The 18092-nt window shown below is 40.7% G+C and overlaps 1 protein-coding gene across 5 annotated transcripts in view; it reads left to right on the top strand.

Moving 5' to 3' along the window:
- The first annotated feature begins 10220 nt into the window (after nt 1–10220).
- Nucleotides 10221–18092, top strand: part of ECPAS (Ecm29 proteasome adaptor and scaffold) — an 88365-nt gene continuing 80493 nt past the window's right edge. For 2 of the 5 annotated variants that reach the window (XM_072959908.1, XM_072959906.1), the window contains exon 1: nt 10221–10524. In XM_072959908.1, the coding sequence (XP_072816009.1) occupies nt 10503–10524 (22 nt within the window). In that variant the 5' untranslated portion in view covers nt 10221–10502. Of the gene's footprint in view, nt 10525–10740; nt 11178–17137; nt 17193–18092 lie in introns of those variants that run through there. The other 3 variants (XM_072959904.1, XM_072959905.1, XM_072959907.1) reach the window with 3 other exon arrangements.

Here is an 18092-nt window from a genome sequence, read left to right as displayed (position 1 = left end):
GCCTCATAAAGGCAGTGTAGAAGTTTCCCTGAGATTCAAACCCTTTTCCTGGTATCAAATTCTAGGAAAAGGTATTCTTTGGGGAAAAGACTTTGGAAAAGATAATAGTCAATTTCTTCAAATAGATTTTCTTTTTAGAAATTAAAAAAAAATGTTATTAATGGAGCAAAATAGCTCTGTGAGCCTGAATAAAAGCCAAAGCAAAGCCTTACCTCTGAAGGCTAGTGGATCTAGCTGAGCTAAAGGAAATGAAGTGTTGTAGAAGATAGAAAAAAATTGAGCATTGCTTCCAAACTTATGAGAAGTTCTTTCCGCCTTAGAATTCTATCCCAGTCATCCTGGATGTTTCAGTAGACTAGGAACGTTTTCAGACATGCAAGTTCCCAACCTTCACCTCCCAGTCTCCTTTTCTCAGGACTATCCTAGATGAGGGATGGGCAAAGTATGATCCAGCCCACTGTTTTTGTAAATAAAGTTTTACTGGAACACAGCCATGCTCCATTGTTTATGGCTGCTCTCATCTTATAATGACAGAGCTGAGTACGTGACAGAAGGTGTATGGTCCACAAAGCCTAAACTATTTAGTAGCTAGTCTTTTAGAGAAGAAGTTTGCTAATAAGGTAAAAAGGGAACAGGAAGGGGAGGTGATGGTGGAAACAGGTACACTTTAGAAATAAAGAAGAAAAATGAGTCAAAGATGACAAGAGAGGATGGAGTTGCAAGAAATATTTGATGTTTGAGAGATGTCAGCAGGGATGAGCTGCTTGAAAAACCACTATCATACGAGGGAATGGGGGTGGACAAAATAGGTGAAGGAAGTCAGAAAGTACAAACTTCCATTTATAAGGTAATAAAGTCCTAGAAATGTAATGCACAGCATGGTGACTAGTTTACAATACTGTCTTACATATTTTAAAATTGCTAAGAGAGTAGATCTCATCACAAGAAATAAAATTTATAACTATGTGTGGTAATGGATGTTAACTAAACTTAACTGTGGTTAAGTTCATTTTATATACATATATCAAATCATTCATAATGATTCGCTTCATAATATATACACATATCAAATCATTGTGTTGGATACCTAAGACTAACAGGATGTCAATTGTATCTCACTTAAAAAGACAACATGTGTCAATTGTATCTCAATTAAAAAATGTAATATATATAATATGAGAAATCACTGGTAAACTTTGAGAGTAACAATGGTGGTCATTTTCATGGTAAAGTGTAGAAGCCAGAAGCCAGAGGACTGAGGACTTCGTTTTACCAAAAGATGCCTTAAAGAAAGTGGACTTACCAAGGCAAGGCATAGAGAGGAAGTGAGGGGCTTAGAGTTATTTTAAGGAGAATGAATATTTGCTATTTAGACCAGTGGGATGTGGTTACTATTATTTGTCTTTTTGTTCACTTTCCCATTCCCCTTCTTCTATTAACAGTCCCAACTCCCCACCACAGGGTGGACAAGTGATCTAAGCTAAATCAGTCAACTCCCATCCCAGGATTTTAAACCTGACATTGTCAAAGAAATGAAACTTGGTTTTGTGTTTGAATCAGCTATGTAAGAGGTCACTTTAATTTCTACAGCTGTAAGAGTCATTCAAAATACCCCTGGTCTGATAAAAGTACCCACATAGTATGTACAGTGCACCTAAGGCTAGTGAATTCATTTATTTGCATGAATGAGATAATTCAGTTGCTTAAGACAGGAGCCTCTCATTCCTTATTAAACATTAAAGAAACTATATCGTAATAACAATAAATAGAGCATGCATATATTGGAAATTTAAACATGGACTTTTGTCCCTTTAAGAGTTAACTTCTTATTTATTGTACTCCTCTAGTCATCAGAACAAAAATATTTTCCAAATTGTCTCTTTTTCTGTTGTTGAGAAATGTTAGACCAACAGAGTACCTTGGATTCGTAAAGAATTTATGTCAACAAGATTATTTACCTCTCATCTATTATAATTTCAACCTATGGTTTGTTTTAATTTCAACCAAGGCTGAATCAAAATTTGGGGCTTATAATTTTTATTCCACAACATCCAGAAATGAAAGGCTGCGTTGCTATTGGACCATCTGGTTGCAGTTCCTTAGGGGATGATCTTCAAGTTCCTGTTCAGAGATCCTGGGATCTGCCCTGTTCCTATCCTTCATCACATTTAGCTTTTCTTTGTTTCTGTGAACAACTCCAGGACTCTTCTTCAAACATTTTTGTATGTACATGAGTTGTTTTCTATGCCAGGAATCAGAGAAACCCCACCCCTACTGATACTACTGAGTAACAGTCTGTAGAGAGTGAGTGAAAGTGACAGAGAAGATAGGATCCTAGGCTACTCCCAGGTGTCTGGTTTGGTCAACTGGATGCTGGTTCTATATTCTCTAAGGGATACAGGGAGCAGGTTTGAGAAAGAAGATAAAAATTCAGTCAGGGATACACTGAGTTTGAGGCACAGGTAGGACATCTAGGTAGAGACATCCAAGAGACTTACCCGGAGAGAGACATGCAAGAGTTATTTAGTAATTGGAGATGAGGGAGTGGGGATTACAAAGAAGAACAGGTAAAGTGAGAAGTGGTCTGTGGTTAAACCCCAAGGAAATGCTGACTTTAAGGAGGGGACAGAGAAAGAGAAGTCAGGGAAGGTAACGGATCAGCAGAAAAGAATCAGGAGAGAGTGGTATAAGGAAAACCAACAAAGTTTTGAAAAGGGAAGATGGAGTCAAGAGTTCTAATCAGGTTGGGATGAAAAAGTGTCCACCAGAGTTTACAGTTGGCTGATCCTCAAGAAATTCGTTTCAGGGGAGTCCAGGGGTTTGAGGAAAGAAAAAAGGTGCAGCCTGAATATGAGATCGGAGAGAGATGTTTTGGGGAGGTTATTTTTCAAAGAAGAGACTAGGGACAGAAAAGGATAAGAAGGAGGAACACTGAGGATGCATTGTTCTGGAACAAGGGTCCTCTGGGAGGACCTGAAGATTTTCTTGGAATATATGGGCATGGATAGGATTAAGAGTATCCATCTCTAGATCATTTATATTCTTTCTTCAAACTGCTTTGTTTAAGAATGCCTCTAAAATCAAGGTGTCCTATTTCACAAAGGCCCTTCTCTCACTTTACAAAAGCAAGCCATACCTCTCAGCCATCTCGTCTCACTCTGGTTGATTGCCTTCAGAGGAAGAACTCCACGACTACCATCAAAGGGACAATTTGATGTATCAAAGTAGGTAATGAGGAAGTGAATGAAAGCAACTGGGTATTTTTTTTTTTTTTGTAGAAAAGCCTCTGTCCTTTTCGCTAAGAGATACATTTCTAATAAAATTTTACTTTTTATATTTAATAACTCTAAAAAGCTGTAACATAAAAAATATGCTAATCACTAATAGTTGAAGCTTTACAAATGTAATACCTTTTTGTTGTTTTTGATAAGTTGTGTACTATTAGTTATGATTACTTGGTCATAATTTTTAAAATAATCATAAAAGATTTTTTAAAGAAATAATTTATATACATATCTTTGTTGAAGAAAAGGATGATAAAGTAGACAATAAGACTTTCAAGATTAAAACTATATTGCATTAGTGTAAGTTATTGTGGGGAAGTAAAATTAAAATACAAGTTCAAGAAGAAAATGCAATTATGTAAAATTTCTGATTAAGAACTTGTTCGTGTATTTTTAAATAGATGATGGTGAGCATCAAATTAATATCTTATTTAGAAAAAAATCTTAATTAAATTCTATATGTTTTTCAGTGACAGACGGGCTTTTATTTTTAAATGCTATTATTTACAACAGGATACATTGTCAAAATTTCTAATTTTCAATTATTTAAGTTATGAGGGAAGATTTTAGATGCAAACTTAAAAATGTATGAATATGTGAATGGATTACATCATTTTTCAAATTTTTTGGAGGGAGAACTGTAAATAAAAAACTATGACATCTCTGTTCTAAGGAAATCGGAGGAGATAGAATCTTCTGGTATAGGGGTAGATCCTACCCCAGGAGGAAAGGTTGACTCACTCTCTGAAATGCAAGGTGTAGTATTATATTGGACCAGGTCAGTTTTTTGCCTTTTTCCAGTGATGTTTGGGAGGGAAAAATAAAGTGAATGGAGGTGTTTGCCCAAGGTTGGGAATTAATCGGCACTATCTGTAAGATAGAAACCAAGGAAAGGAAAACTTGAAGGTGCTAATAGGAATTCATTGCCATGACCAGAAAGTGGTGCAAAACTTCAAGGCGATAATGAGGATCTATTCTATGTCCCTAAAAAGAAATACAAATAAAGGCTTAAACTAATCAGGATTTTGCTTTTCTCATTCAATACTAAAATTGGAATCAGGCCGATAGTTTGCATGTTAACTCTCACAATACATTCAGGGACCTGGCCTCCTGCTGTGTTTCTGTTTCACTCACCTGTAGGTCACTTCATTTTCACAACATGGTGGCAGGAGCTCCAGCCTTGTCTAAACTCCAGGGGAAATCAACGGAAAAGGCAGGCAGCAAAAATCACGTCTCCATTGACTCAGACTCTTCTAAACAAATTATGCCTATTGCATTCGTTTCTAGATGCACTTAAGCCATTGACACTTCAAAAGTTTCTTTTCCACAATTTTCTATGTTCTTTCTACTTACTCTTCTAATAGAGAAGTTTGAAGCTTCTACATAACTTAATTTTCGTATTTTCTCCCTCTCAATTCCTCTGAAAGACAGACTTTTAGGATTCTTCTATCTCCCAATTTGATAACTGTCTAGTTTCTGTGTCAAGCCCACTGCTTTACTTGGTTATTGAAATTAAAAATAAAAATGTCAACGATTTGAAAACTGTTCTCTAAATCCACAAGAATTAGTAAAACAGAGGAAGGATTCTATATAGTGATTAGAGACATATTTCTGAGTTTGATTTTTAGAAAGTGGAATGTTTTGAGTCATGACAGAATTTTCTGTGCAGTGAAATATGTCTTTAATCAATAAATGACTGAAAAAAGCAGAGATGAAGAACATTAGTGTTATGGCTCTGTTGGTAGATTGGATCCAGTCCCTGATTTTTTCAGCAACCAAACCAAATATGAGATAAGACTTACTTATATAGAATTTTGGCTTGTTTGGAGCTTTTTGGGGATGGATAACCAAATCTTTTAAAACAGCTGCATTTTCTAGACTGTTTAGAATTAATCTTTTAAGGCACCAAAAATTGCTTATTATAATCATTTTAGATGAAAAGCTTGGTAAAATATACTCCATACTGCCTTGATTTTTTAAAATTGAAGTATAGTTGATTTACAATGTTATGTTAGTTTCTGGTATCCAGTAAAGTGATTCAGTTCCACACAAAACACACACACACAGACACACACACACACATATTCCTTTTCATATTCTTTTCCATTATAGTTTATTATAGGATATTAAATATATTTCCCTGTGCTATACAGTAGGACCTTGTTGTTTAATCCATTTTATATATAGTAGTTTGCATCTGCTAGTCCTAAACTCCTAATTTATCCATTCACCATCCACTTTCACCTTTGGTAACTGTAAGTTTGTTTCCTATGTCCATGAGTCTGATTCTGTTTTGACAATAAGTTCATTTGTTTCATTTTTTGATCCCACACACAAGTGATATCATATGGTATTTGTCTTTCTCTGATTTACTTGACTTAGTATGACAATCTCTAGGTCTATCCATGTTGCTGCAAATGATATTATTTTATCCTTTTTTATGGCTGAGTAGTATTCCATTATATATCTATCTATCTAATCTATCTATCTATCTCACATCTTCTTTATTCATTTGTTGATGGACATTTAGTTTGCTTCTATGTCTTGGCTACTACAAATAGTGCTGCTATGAACATTGGGGTGCATGTATCTTTTTTGAATTATAGTTTTCTCCAAATATATGCCCAAGAGTGGAATTGCTGGATCATATGGCAAGTCTATTTTCATTTTTTTGAGGAATCTCCATACTGTTTTCCATAGTGGCCGCACCAAATTACATCCCCACCAACAGTGTAAGAGGGTTCCCTTTTTGCCACACAACCTCCAGCATTTACTGTTTGTAGACTTTTAAATGATGGCCATTCTGACTGTGTGAAGTGATACCTTATTGTAGTTTTGATTTGCATTTCTCCAATAGTTAGTAATATTGAACATTTTTAATGTGCCTGTTACCACTTGTATGTCTCCATTGGATAAATATTTTTCTAGGTCTTCTGCCCATTTTTTGATTGGGTGTTTTTTGTTGTTGTTGTTGTTATTGAGTTGTATGAGCTGCTTATATATTCTGGAAATTAAGCCCTTGTCAGTCACAGCGTTTACAAATATTTTCTCCCAGTCTGCAGGTTGTCTTTTCATTTTTTTTTACGATTTCCTTTGCTGTGCAAAAGCTTGTAAGTTTGATTAGGTCCCATTTGTTTATTTTTGCCTTTAGTTCTATTGTCTTGGTACACTGACCTAGGAGAACATTGCTATGATTTATATCAGAGTATGTTTTGCCTATGTTCTCTTCTAGGAGATTTATTGTGTCTTATGTTTAAGTGTTTAAGCTATCTTGAATTTATTTTTGTGTATGGTGTGAGGGAGAGTTCGAACTTCATTGATTTATATGCAGCTATCCAGTTTTCCCAACACGACTTGCTGAAGAGACTGTCTTTTCTCCATTGTATATTCTTGTCTCCTTTGTGAAGTATTAATTGACCATAGGTATGTGGGTTTATTTCTGGGCTCTCTATTCTGTTCCATCGATTCATATGTCTGTTTTTGTGCCAATACCAAGCTGTTTTGTACCTTTGTAGTATATCTGAAGCCTCGGAATTTTATCATTTCTTGATGTCAGGATTAGCACCATGACTGTCAGTTTTCAAGTGAATTGATTTCAGGGACTATGGGGTGGGAAGTGCTTTTTGTACTTTGTAAATAATCCCAGAATGCTTTGCTTTTTGAGTTCTTACAGCTTTTTTTTCATAGCTTTCCTGCTTCTTCCCTAGTTTTTAGGGTGTCCATTAATACTTGTCATCCATGTACCTGACCAAAAGAGTGCTCTCTAATATTCTGCTTCTAATCTGCTTCGACTATGAAAACAAGTTTGTTCCCCTTCTTAGAACTGAGCATACATTTAGTGTGAGTAGGGCCTACAGGAGGGGAGAGAGGACTTCTAAGGAGTAAAAGACCTAAGTTTTTAGTTCTTGGATTTTGCAATGTATTGTTTTAGTTTCTCAGTGGCCTCTTCTTTGCCCCCTGTTAACCCCTCTCTCAATTACTTCCTGTCTGTTTTTTTTTAATTGAAATATAGTCGGTGTACAATATTATGTTAGTTTCAAGTATACTACATAGTGATTTGACATTTGCATACTTTATGAAATAAATGATCACCAAGAAAGGTCTAGTAACCATGTGTCTCCACACAAAGTTATGACAATATTCCTTATGTTGTATATTACATCCCTGTGGCTTATTTTATAATGAAAGGTTTGTACCTCTTAATTCCCCTCAACTATTTTGCCCTCCACTGCCCACCCCTCTGGCAACACCCGTTTGTTCACTGTATCTATGAGTCTGTTTTCATTTTGTTTTGTTTTGCTTTTTAGAGCCCATATTATAAGTGAGATAATACAGTACTTGTCTTTCTCTGTCTTATTTCACTTAGCATAATATCCTGGAGATCCATCCATGCTGTCTTGTTGCAAATGGCAAGATTTCTTTTTTCATGGCTGAATAATATTCCTATATATATATATATCCATTTTTTCTTTATCCAGTCATTCATCAATGGCCACTCAGGTTGCTTCCATATTTTAGCTATTGTAAATAATGCTGCTATGAACATTAAGGTGCATGTATCTTTCTGAATTAGTGTTTTTGTTTCTTCAGGTAAATACTCCAAAGTGAAGTTGCTGGATACTATGGTAGTTCTATTTTTAATTTTTTTTAAAGAATTTCCATATTGTTTTCCACAGTGGTTGCACCAGTTTACGTTCCCATCAACAATGCATGAGGGTCTTTCTTGTCTGTTTTTGAAAGTTGAAGTAAATTCTAGGTAGGAAGTATCTCAAGACTACTATCCAAAAAAAAAAAAAAGACTACTATTCAAAACCAAAGTGTCTAGTCAGATTATGAAGCTATTTAGTGGGAAAAATATACTGTAAGTAGTCTGAAGGGAGAAGCAACCATAAGAAAGCTTAAACAGTAGTGATCAGAATCAGCATTGTAAGCTGCTATAAACTACTATATACAAGGAGATGTTAAAGCCATTTTTTTTGCTTAACAATTCCATGTCTACATATAGAAATATGTGACTTCATAAAGATAAATGTATAAGAATGTTTTACAATAGCAAAATGTTTTATAATAGTAAAAAATTGTAGAAACCTAAAAGCTCATCAATAGGGAATGATTAAATCTTACCACGTACTTATTATGCAGTCATTTAAACGAATGAGCTAGTTCTGGACATACAGATCAGAGTACAGATTCTGGATCCACACTGCCTGGGTTCAAATCCCTGCTTCCCACTTTTTAGTTTGTGGCACTTTAGATACGTTCCTCAACCATCCTGTGTCATAAAAATCCCTACTTCATAAGATTGTTGGAAGGATTAAATGAATTCATCCAAGGAAAATACTTTAAATAGTGCCTGGCACAATTCGTGCTAGCTATTATTATCATTACTGATATAGAAGGACACCTGTGATAGACTGTTCAGTGAAAAGGGTAAAGTTATATAACAACTTTACAGTAGAATTCCTACTTGTCCAAGCAAATAAAATCTGTGTGTACATATCTACATGTGATTTGCATACGTGTGGGATTCGAATTTCTATATAGGAGGAACTTATGAGCTGCTAACTGGTGTGGTCTGGAAGTTAAAATTGCCTAAGAAAACTTTTTTTTTTTTTAAACTTAGATTCTATATTTTGGGGGGTGGTTTTAGATACCTCTAGTTGAAATTTTGGGAAATCAATGTTTCTCCAAACTAGTCCTTGGTGCAATCACTCTATGTATTAATAAAAATGGTCAGAAAGTTTGTATGCATCAAACTCTTAACAGGAATTATTTCCAGGGAGTAAGAGGAGGGGATGGTGGGCAGGGAGGTAGGGGATAACTTTTGCTTTCTACACTTTGGCATTTTCTCTGCAAATAGTTCATTGTGCATTGATTTCGTGTCAATAGCAAACAAAAAAGCCAAAATGTCAAAAAAAAAAAAAGGAAAAGAATAAGGGATTGTTAACTTAATGTACTATGAAATCAAACCAAAAAAGAGTGGTGGTGGTATAGAGCTTTTTGTTAATAGGAAAGAATATTTATGGGGGGAAACACTGATACAGAACTTTATCGTGAGTCTGAACCCCCTTCCAGCTTAGTCGTTTTGGGGGCTGTATACATATGTGCACAGAGACAAGGCCTTGGAGGATGCACACTGAACTGTACCTATTAATCACAGCTTTTTCTGCGGAGTGTGGTGGTGGGAGGGGGAGGAAGGCCTTTTCCTTTTAATCTTATATTCTGAATCATTTGAAATTTTTACAAAGATCATGTATAGTTTCTATAATAAAAACAATAAAGGACATAAATGTCTTCAATGTGGTGTAAGTACCTTGTACTTGCCCAAGTTACATCTGGAACGACATATACTCATTTTTCAAGGCCTTAACCAGGGCTTTACAGACTTCTGCTTTTAGAAATAAATGCAGTTTCAATCCATTTAGGATCTTGATTTCTTCCTCTTACACTAAAAAAAAAAGAAGTATCTGATCTTTTACCTAATTTGTTATGACAGTACCGTTACTCAAAGTACAGCAATCATACAACCCCTTAATTTGAATTCCATATTGCATGCTATTTTTCACGTAAGGGACTTCACGGACAAACTAAAGGCATAAAGTTAAAATCGGTGTATTGCAAATAAATCACTTTGGTTACCAAAAAGACCGTAGGAACAAGGAAGAAATTTTAACAAAACATCTAATGTGAGCATATATACTTGAATTTGAACTTTAAAAACCTTGGTTCATTAAACTTTTAGTAGGGCTTAGCGATTTTTCCCTCATTCGGCAGTCCTTGTTTCTAAGAACATCACAAACCTACACTTCATCACTGCCTTTATGTACAAAAAGGAGCCCAAGAGAGCCGGGTCGGGGACCGCTCGCGGCGCCGGGGCTCGCCCGGGACTGAGTCAGCGGCGGGGCCGAGAAGTTCGGCGGGAGGCGCAGGGCGGGGCTTCCTCCCGCCGACTCCGAACCCGGCTCTACTTCTCCGAGTCCACGTCTCTTCCTTTGGACAGGCGTGTTTCTCCAGGTCGGGACCAGTCAACGTGACAGCCACAGACCTTGACAAAAAGAGCTCCGGCCCCGCCTCGAGGATCTCCCCCGGCCGGGGCAGCCCAGGCCAGCTCGGCCGAGCCCCTCACGGACTGCCGCGCGCGACTCCTCGGGGCCGAGCCCGCCGCTCGCCTCGCTTTTGGGCGCCCACGTCGCGGCGCCGAGCGCAGCACCCCCCGGCATGGAGACCGGCTCGGACTCAGGTCAGAGGCCCGCGCGTCGGCGCCGCGCCGCGCCGGGGCCGCTGCAGGCTGCGGCGGCGCGGAAGGGCGGCGAGGAGCGGCTAGGCCGGGCCGCCGGCGCAGGCCGCCGCGTGCCGGGTCCGCGCGGGGAGCGCTCGCGGGCCGGCTCCCGCGCGCTGGGCGGGCGGCGGCAGGTGGGCAGGACGAGCCGCGAGCGAGCGAGCGAGGGCGGGCGGGCGGGCGGGCGCGCGAGGGGCCCGGCGGGGGGGCCGCTGGGAGGATGGCTCAGCTCTTTCTAAATATAAAACCGGCGTGAGTTGGGCGAGCGCGGCGCGGAGCTGCAGAGCCGCCGCGCGGGCCGGGCGCACCGGGACTCGGCCGACGGACGGCGGCGGCTCCGCAGAGGCGCCAGGCTGCGGGAGCGCCCGGGTCGCGAGCTCGCGGGGGACGGCGAGAGCGACTCCTGCAGTGAGGAGGACGCAGGCGGCGGTGGCCGGGCCTCGTGGGCGCTGCGCGGCCGGCGGCGAGCGACCGGAGGCGGCTCCCGGCCCCTGCCGCACCGCGAGCGGCGAGCCCCCCGCGCCGCCCGTCCGCGCCCTCCCCCTCCGGCCCCTCCCTCCCTCCCCGGCGCAACATGGCTGCGGCCGCCGCCTCCGCCTCCCAGGACGAGCTGAGTAAGTGCCACTGCCAGCCTGCGGCCGCGAGCCGGGGCCGGCGCGGCGCCGGGCCGGGGGCGGCGGTCGGGGCCGGGCGGGAGGGCCGGGGCGCCGGGCTGGGTGGGCAGGCAGGCCGCGGCGTGCGAGGGGCTGGGGGCGCTCGGGCCTGGCGGGCGGGCGGGCGGGGCGCCGGCCGCTGCCGCCGCGGGCGTTTGTAGGCCTCAGGTTTGCACCGTCACGTTGCGAAATTGAAACCGGAGCCCCGGGCGGAGCCACCTCTGTCTGCGATCCGCCCCGGCCCGGGGGTAGGGGGAGCCTAGCCCCCTGCCCGCGGGGGCTGGGCCGGAGGGCCGGCCGGAGCCCCAGGGTGGTGGGCTGTGTCTGCCGTCCCGTCTGACCCCTCCGTGGCCCCTGGTCCAAACTGCTGGGCGAGTTCTAGAAATAGAGCTTTCGGGGTGGGGGAGAAGGTGCCTTATTGTGACACTCTAGAGATCAGCGGAAAGGTCAGGAACAGGCGGTGACCCTCAGGTGGAGCAGGAAGGACGGGAGGGCAGAGAAGCCTCGGAGCGACAGCGCTTTCGGACAGGAGAGCCAGTGCACACTTGACCTTAAACGTCGCAGTTTTCCGGGGAACGGCGATCCGCGTTCGGGGAGAGCGATGGTCACCCTGAACCGCAGGCCGCCCCGCCCGCCGCCCGGGTTCGCCTCGGTGCTTTGTGGGAAGTGTAGTCCCCGGGCGCCGCAGGCCCGCGCCGGGGGCAGAAAAACTCAATTTTCCTAGGACGTGTACTGTGATTTCTGATTGCGTTTGGGGCGTTGAGGTGAAAAGCTTTAGGCTGGGGTGCCTGTTTGCGTGTTTGTTTGTCGTTCCCTCAGCGCTGCCCTTCAGTTTATGACAAAAACAATAGACAGGTGTTATCTAGGGATGATGTGAGTTTTAAATGGAATGAGGTGAGGTGTCGCAAGCCTTGTGAAGTTTCTGTTGTTACAGCCCCCTCTGAATTTCCATATGAAAGTAGCTATTATAAACATCGTAATTTCTGTTTCTTTGGTGCCTGGCAGTTGAAAGCTACTTTTATATACGTGATCTCACTTTTGTCCTCCTAACAACCTAGTAAGGCAGAGAGGTAGGAATTATCTTTGTTTTGAAGACAGGACAGGCTTAGCGTGATTACGTTCCTTGCTGCTTTGACACAAACCTGGTGGAGCGGCAGTAGTGTTTTCTCCTTTTGAAGTTGAAATAAACAATTGGTGTGACCCTGGGCTGGATGGAGAGTCGGAGTAGACAAGGTCTCATGCTGTGATTAAGAGAGAGACTTGGGCTGATAGCCTCAGAGTCAGTTGCCTGTCTGTCAGTTCTAGGCTGGAGCACCACCAGGTCTTCTGGGGAGATCAGCTCCCTGATTTTTTTCTTCCATTTTTTGTTATTGTGACAAAATACACATAATATAAAATTTACCATTATAACCGTTTATAACTGTACAGTCCAGTGGTATTAAGTACGTTCATATTGTTGTGCAACTATCACCAACCACCATTTATCTCCAGAACTCTTTTCATCTCACAAAACTGAAACTCTATTCCCACTAAACCCTCATTCCCTATTGCACCTCCTCCCAGCCCCTGGCAACCACCGTTCTACTTTCTGTCTCTATGATTTTGGCCATTCTACGTATTTCATGTAAGTGGATGCATACAGGATTTGTCTTTTTGTGACCGGCTTATTTCTCTTGGCGTAGAGTTCTCAGGGTTCATCCATGTTGTACCAGGTGACAGGATTTTCTTCCTTTCTAAGGCTGAATAGTATTCCACTCTGTGCATATCTCGCATTTTCTCATCCATTCGTCTGAAGATGGGCACTTGGGTTGTTTGTATGTTTTAGGTATTGTGCATAATGCTGCTACGAACATGGATGTACAAACATCTCTGTGAGACTGTACTTCCAGTTTTTTGAATATATCTATATATATATATATAGATATATTCATATATCTGTATCTCCAGGAGTGGGATTGTTGGATTATATGGTAATTCAATTTTAATTTTTCTGTGGCACTGGCTTACTGTTTTCCACAGTGGCTGTACCATTTTATGTTCCCACCAACAGTAAACGAGGGCTCCAGTTTTTCTAGGGTCTCATCAACACTTGTTAATTTCTGCATTTTTAATAGTAGTCAGCCCAGGTGTGAGGTGGTTTGACTTTTTAAATTGTTAGGCTGCGAGATATCTGAGTTCATGTTGTTCCACTAAACACCTTAAAATCTGAATTACTAGTTTGAATGGGGAACAAAACTAGAGGAAGAATGGAATTCTTAGGTGGCTGATGTGTTTGTATATATGCGGTGTGTTCCTGTACATCAGGTACCTGTTAAGATGATTGTAGTTCTTCTGGTTAAGGAATTTACTGGCTTTAGCAGCTACTAGAAAAGTTAGGGCTAAATAATTCCAGTCCTTGCTTTTCCATTGTTTCATTTGGTCAGATCACCAATCCTCAACCACAGATACCTGTTGACTTGGTTTTTATATTTCTTTAGGAGAGGTTAAATACCTGGCAGTTGGTACCTTAGAATAATTTAACTTAAAGTCACACATGTGTACATCAGTTAAGGAACTTCAGATAAACCACTTTCAGTTTCAGAAAGGCTATAATGAAAGGAGAGGGCTCATAAAAAGGTGCTTTTTAGAATTCTGCTATGAAAAAAAGGAACTAGATATCTGAGTATTTGCTGACTATTATTTCTAATAGATGATAATAAAAGGAAACCGTTAGATGCCAGCATTGTTTTTCCCCATAATATTTTATTATAAAAATCTTAAAAAGATACAGAAAAGTTGAAAATGAGCATTCGTACAGCCACTACCTAGATTCTACACGTGATATTTTACTGCTCGCTTTATCACATCTGTCCATTTTCAAGCCACATTTAAAAGTATTATTTTAATTATTTTTCTTTTTTTTATTTAAAAAAGATTGTGGTAAGATACACAAAACAGAATTTATCATCTTAACCATTTTTAAATGTACAGTTCAGTGGCATTAAGTACTCAATCCATCTTATTTTGATGCATTTCACAGTAAATTGGAGACATCAGGACACTTCCCCTTAAATATTTTCAGCACTAATATTGTTTTAAGTGCTTTGTATATATTCTTTTATTCGTCAAAATAATTCTAAGAGGTAGATAAATTTATTATTGCCATCTTAGGGAACGTAAAACGGGCTTTTTAGGTTCCCAAGATCCTGCAGCTGGTAAGTGGTAGCTCAAATGTGCTCTATAACCAGCCGTTAGACTGTGTTACCTCCGTACCATAGAGTGTTCATGCTGATGAAGAGTCAAGTCAGATGCACTGCTAAATTCTCAGCTGCATGTCACTTTGCCTCAATGATTTGACTGCTATGTAACATTGCTATGAGATACAAAAGAAACCCCAAAGTCCGCCAGTGGAATTATAATACTATTGAGAAGACGGAGAAAGAGTACATGGAAACAGATAAATGTGTGATTATATGATAGAGCTAATGCTAGAGTAATATTATCATCTCTGGTTCCCAGGTCTGTTATTTCAAGATGTAGATAGCTGGTAACACTGCCTTTCTGTAGATCTAAAATCAGTGCGTTTTACCTTTGCATTTGAAACGTCAGCAGTTTAAATTAAGTCTGTAGCTGCCCTCAGTTGTATCTGCCAGCACACTCTGCAGGAGCTCCTGAGAAGCAGAATTGACAGTTAGGTTTCTCTTTCATTGATTTATTTTTTCCAAGTAGTATCATGTATGAAAGTTGCCACAAGGTAAGTAGGATGATCTTGGGTTGGGATTTGTTGGGATTTGTTAGAATTTGTTATCCTTTCACAAATATCCTGTAATTGTCACTCTGAGTCAGGTGACTGTAATAGAGTAACAGTAAAGCTCATGTTTACTGAGCGCTTACCATGTGTTCTCATCACTTTGTCCATATTAACTGATTGAATTCCTACAGCACCCTGTGACTTTGGTACTATGATTATCTGGTGGAGCTTCCCTCATATTACAGAGTTAGGGCTTAAACTCAGATTCTTTGCTTCCAAAGTTTATGTTAATTCTGCACTACCACTGTATTACTGTCTCTGAAAGGAAAAATATAATTTATAACAAGATCAACATGGCTCCAGAAGAAATCTCCTGTAGCGTATAAAATGTGGCAATAATCTGATGTTCATTGAATAGGACATACTAGATTCTTGGGTAAGATGCAAAAATAGAGAACAGTTAGTTCTGTTAAAGGCAGTTCTGAAATTTATTGTGTAAATTACTTAAGGTCGTAGTCTGTAGTTTCTTTCTTTATATTTAGGGTGACATGACTGTTTGGAGTGGAATGAAATTCAAGGCAATACATGCGGGCTAGTTTTTCTTCTAATATTATCCTCTGCCAGTTCATGGAAAAGTTGACATTGTAGTTGTATTTCAGCAGTGGGTAGGGAGATTTCTGACAGAGGGAAGTAAGCATTTGAGACTTTTCACCTGGTCAGCTGTTCAGTGGTTTCATATTCTGGGCTTTATAATTCTAAGGCATCCTTAGAATCTGATCTTCATGGGGATAAAGACAACTCATGAAGGGGTAACAGCCTGTAATCTTAAAGCACATTGACACTGTTCAGCTTGACCATTTGACACAGCCATGGGAAACTTCAAGCTGCAAAAGTTGGCCGGTTAATCAACATGTCAGATGCCTTCTGAGAGAGTCTCCGCCAGTGCCAGGAATCCTAGTGGCTCTTTCAGAGGGTGAGACGTGGGAAGCTGTGCGTAGCTGTGCAGGCGAACGTGATTGTGTGGGCGTCCTGACGCGGCCACGCGGAGCCCCAGCCCCGGTGTGGCTGTTTTAATGACAGTCATATGTGCAGCCTAGCCCACCTGTGTCGAAAGGCTAAATCCAGCCTGTATCATTTCAGTTCTGGTTACTTAGACTAAATAGAAAGGCTAAAATGGAAAATGATGATATGTCTATATTTTATAACTCCCCATTTTTCACTTCTGCCGTATCTTGTTTTAAATAATGCTTTCAGTAAATTGTAGTATTTAATGAAGGCCAGTGTTGATGAGAATAGTTGGCACCGGGGCATTCGACCTTGCTCAGAAGAGGGATGTTAGAATTGTCGGCACTGCCAGTGTGCCCAGGTGGTCTCTGGTTTCAGGCCTGGCGGGTCTCTGCCTTGACGCTCACCATCTAATATGTCTTGTTCTCCCACACATTTTCCAGTTCAATTAGCAGGCTTTAAAAATGAAGTGGCTAATATATGGTCCTGGCCTCACAGGGCTTATAGTTCAGTGTAGAGGCAGGTTTATATATAAATGTAAATAACTAGTATGAAGCATAATATGAAAAATACTTAACACAGTTCTTTAGAAACGTCAAGGAGCGAGAATAACATTCCAGGCTGAAGGAGCCATATCTTGAGCTAAGACAAAGAGGTTGGAAAATACTGTGCACTTCCTGAGAAAGTCTAAGGGAGTCTGATATGCTAGCATAGGGGTACTGTGGCTGCATAAGGTACTGAGAAAGGAGAGAAAATTTGGAGTTTGAGACTTGGCCCTGTCTGCCTTGTACAGCTTGGGATCTTGGGAAAATTATCTTGCCTTCCTAAGTCTCAGTTTCTTTCTCATAAAATGGGCATAATAAGAAATACTCATAGTGTTGTTAGGCTTAAGGTATGTGATAATGCACTGCATAAACAGACTCTATAAATGACCATCATTTTTGGTGGGGAGGGCGGTAGGAGGTGACGCTGGGAAGATGGATGGTTGGGACCAGCTTGTGTAGCAGTGCCAGCACAGCTAGTTTGAACTTTGTTCTGTAGACAGTAGAGGACCATCAAAGGCTTTTAAACAGGGGTGTAACATGAATAGATCTGTTTTATAAGGACAACATGTGGTGTAACATTGATTGCAAGGGTCCAGAGACCAAGAGCAGCAAGTCTTAAAGGAAGGTATCACAGTAGCCAAGTTAAAAGAAACTTAGGGTCTGAATTGGGACAGTGGACGTGGATCTGACAAGAAGGTAATATAATCCAGAATCTCTAAAGCAGGCAGAAATTATTGGCCTAGTAGTTGAGGTTACTCGAGAGAGGGAGGAGTTAAAGATGATTCCAAGAATCTACCTGAGAGATTAAGGGGATGCAGAGTGTAGCCTCTAGACGGATATAGGGAGGTAAAAGTAGAGAGAAGAGATAACAGGTTTGTGTTCAAGAAATGAATCATTTGTTGAATGAATGGGTTGAATTATTGAGGCACCCATGTTGAGTAGTTTAGGGAGGCTGTTTTGAATAGTGACCAAAACCTGTGACATTGAGTTTAGAGCTGGTTATGAATCCTGGCTCTGCCACTTTTTAATTTTAATGTCCTTGAACAAGGGACCTAACTTCTGTGTCTCGGGTTTCTCATCTGTAAAATGAGATAATAACAAAACTATTTTACAGGTTGTTGTAACAATGGGAAGAGATAATGCATATTAAGAACTTGGCATAGTGCTAAGCACATGGATTGCAGGTGGTGTGGGAACTTTGGTTCTGAAGCTTGGGAGAATGTGGGGTGATGGTGGACTCATGAGAGTGGACAGATTGTCCAGAGGACAGCTCTCGGGGGGCTATGCATATGTAGGGGTGAGAAGAAGACAAAAAAGAACCAGGGAAGAGGATCAGAAGTTCTGAGAGAGGGCAAAGGTTTCCTAGGGTTGTGACTATCAACCATTTACATTCTCAGTTGTTGTAATGTGTTAATAACATGTACCCATCCAGTAATACTCTTCTTGTAAAGCTATTGTGTAATTCAGACACTTTGTTCCAATTTTAATGTAAGGTTTTGTATGTTTATGATATACATATACACACATATATATGATAAATTATATGTTATATTGGTATTGGAGTTTTTTTTGCCTTCAGTGAATGATTACCAGTGT

Source organism: Vicugna pacos, chromosome 4, assembly GCF_048564905.1.
Source record: "Vicugna pacos chromosome 4, VicPac4, whole genome shotgun sequence".
Classification (NCBI taxonomy): domain Eukaryota; kingdom Metazoa; phylum Chordata; class Mammalia; order Artiodactyla; family Camelidae; genus Vicugna; species Vicugna pacos.
Note: the sequence above shows the minus strand (reverse complement) of the source record. Positions and strands in the feature narration are given on the sequence as shown.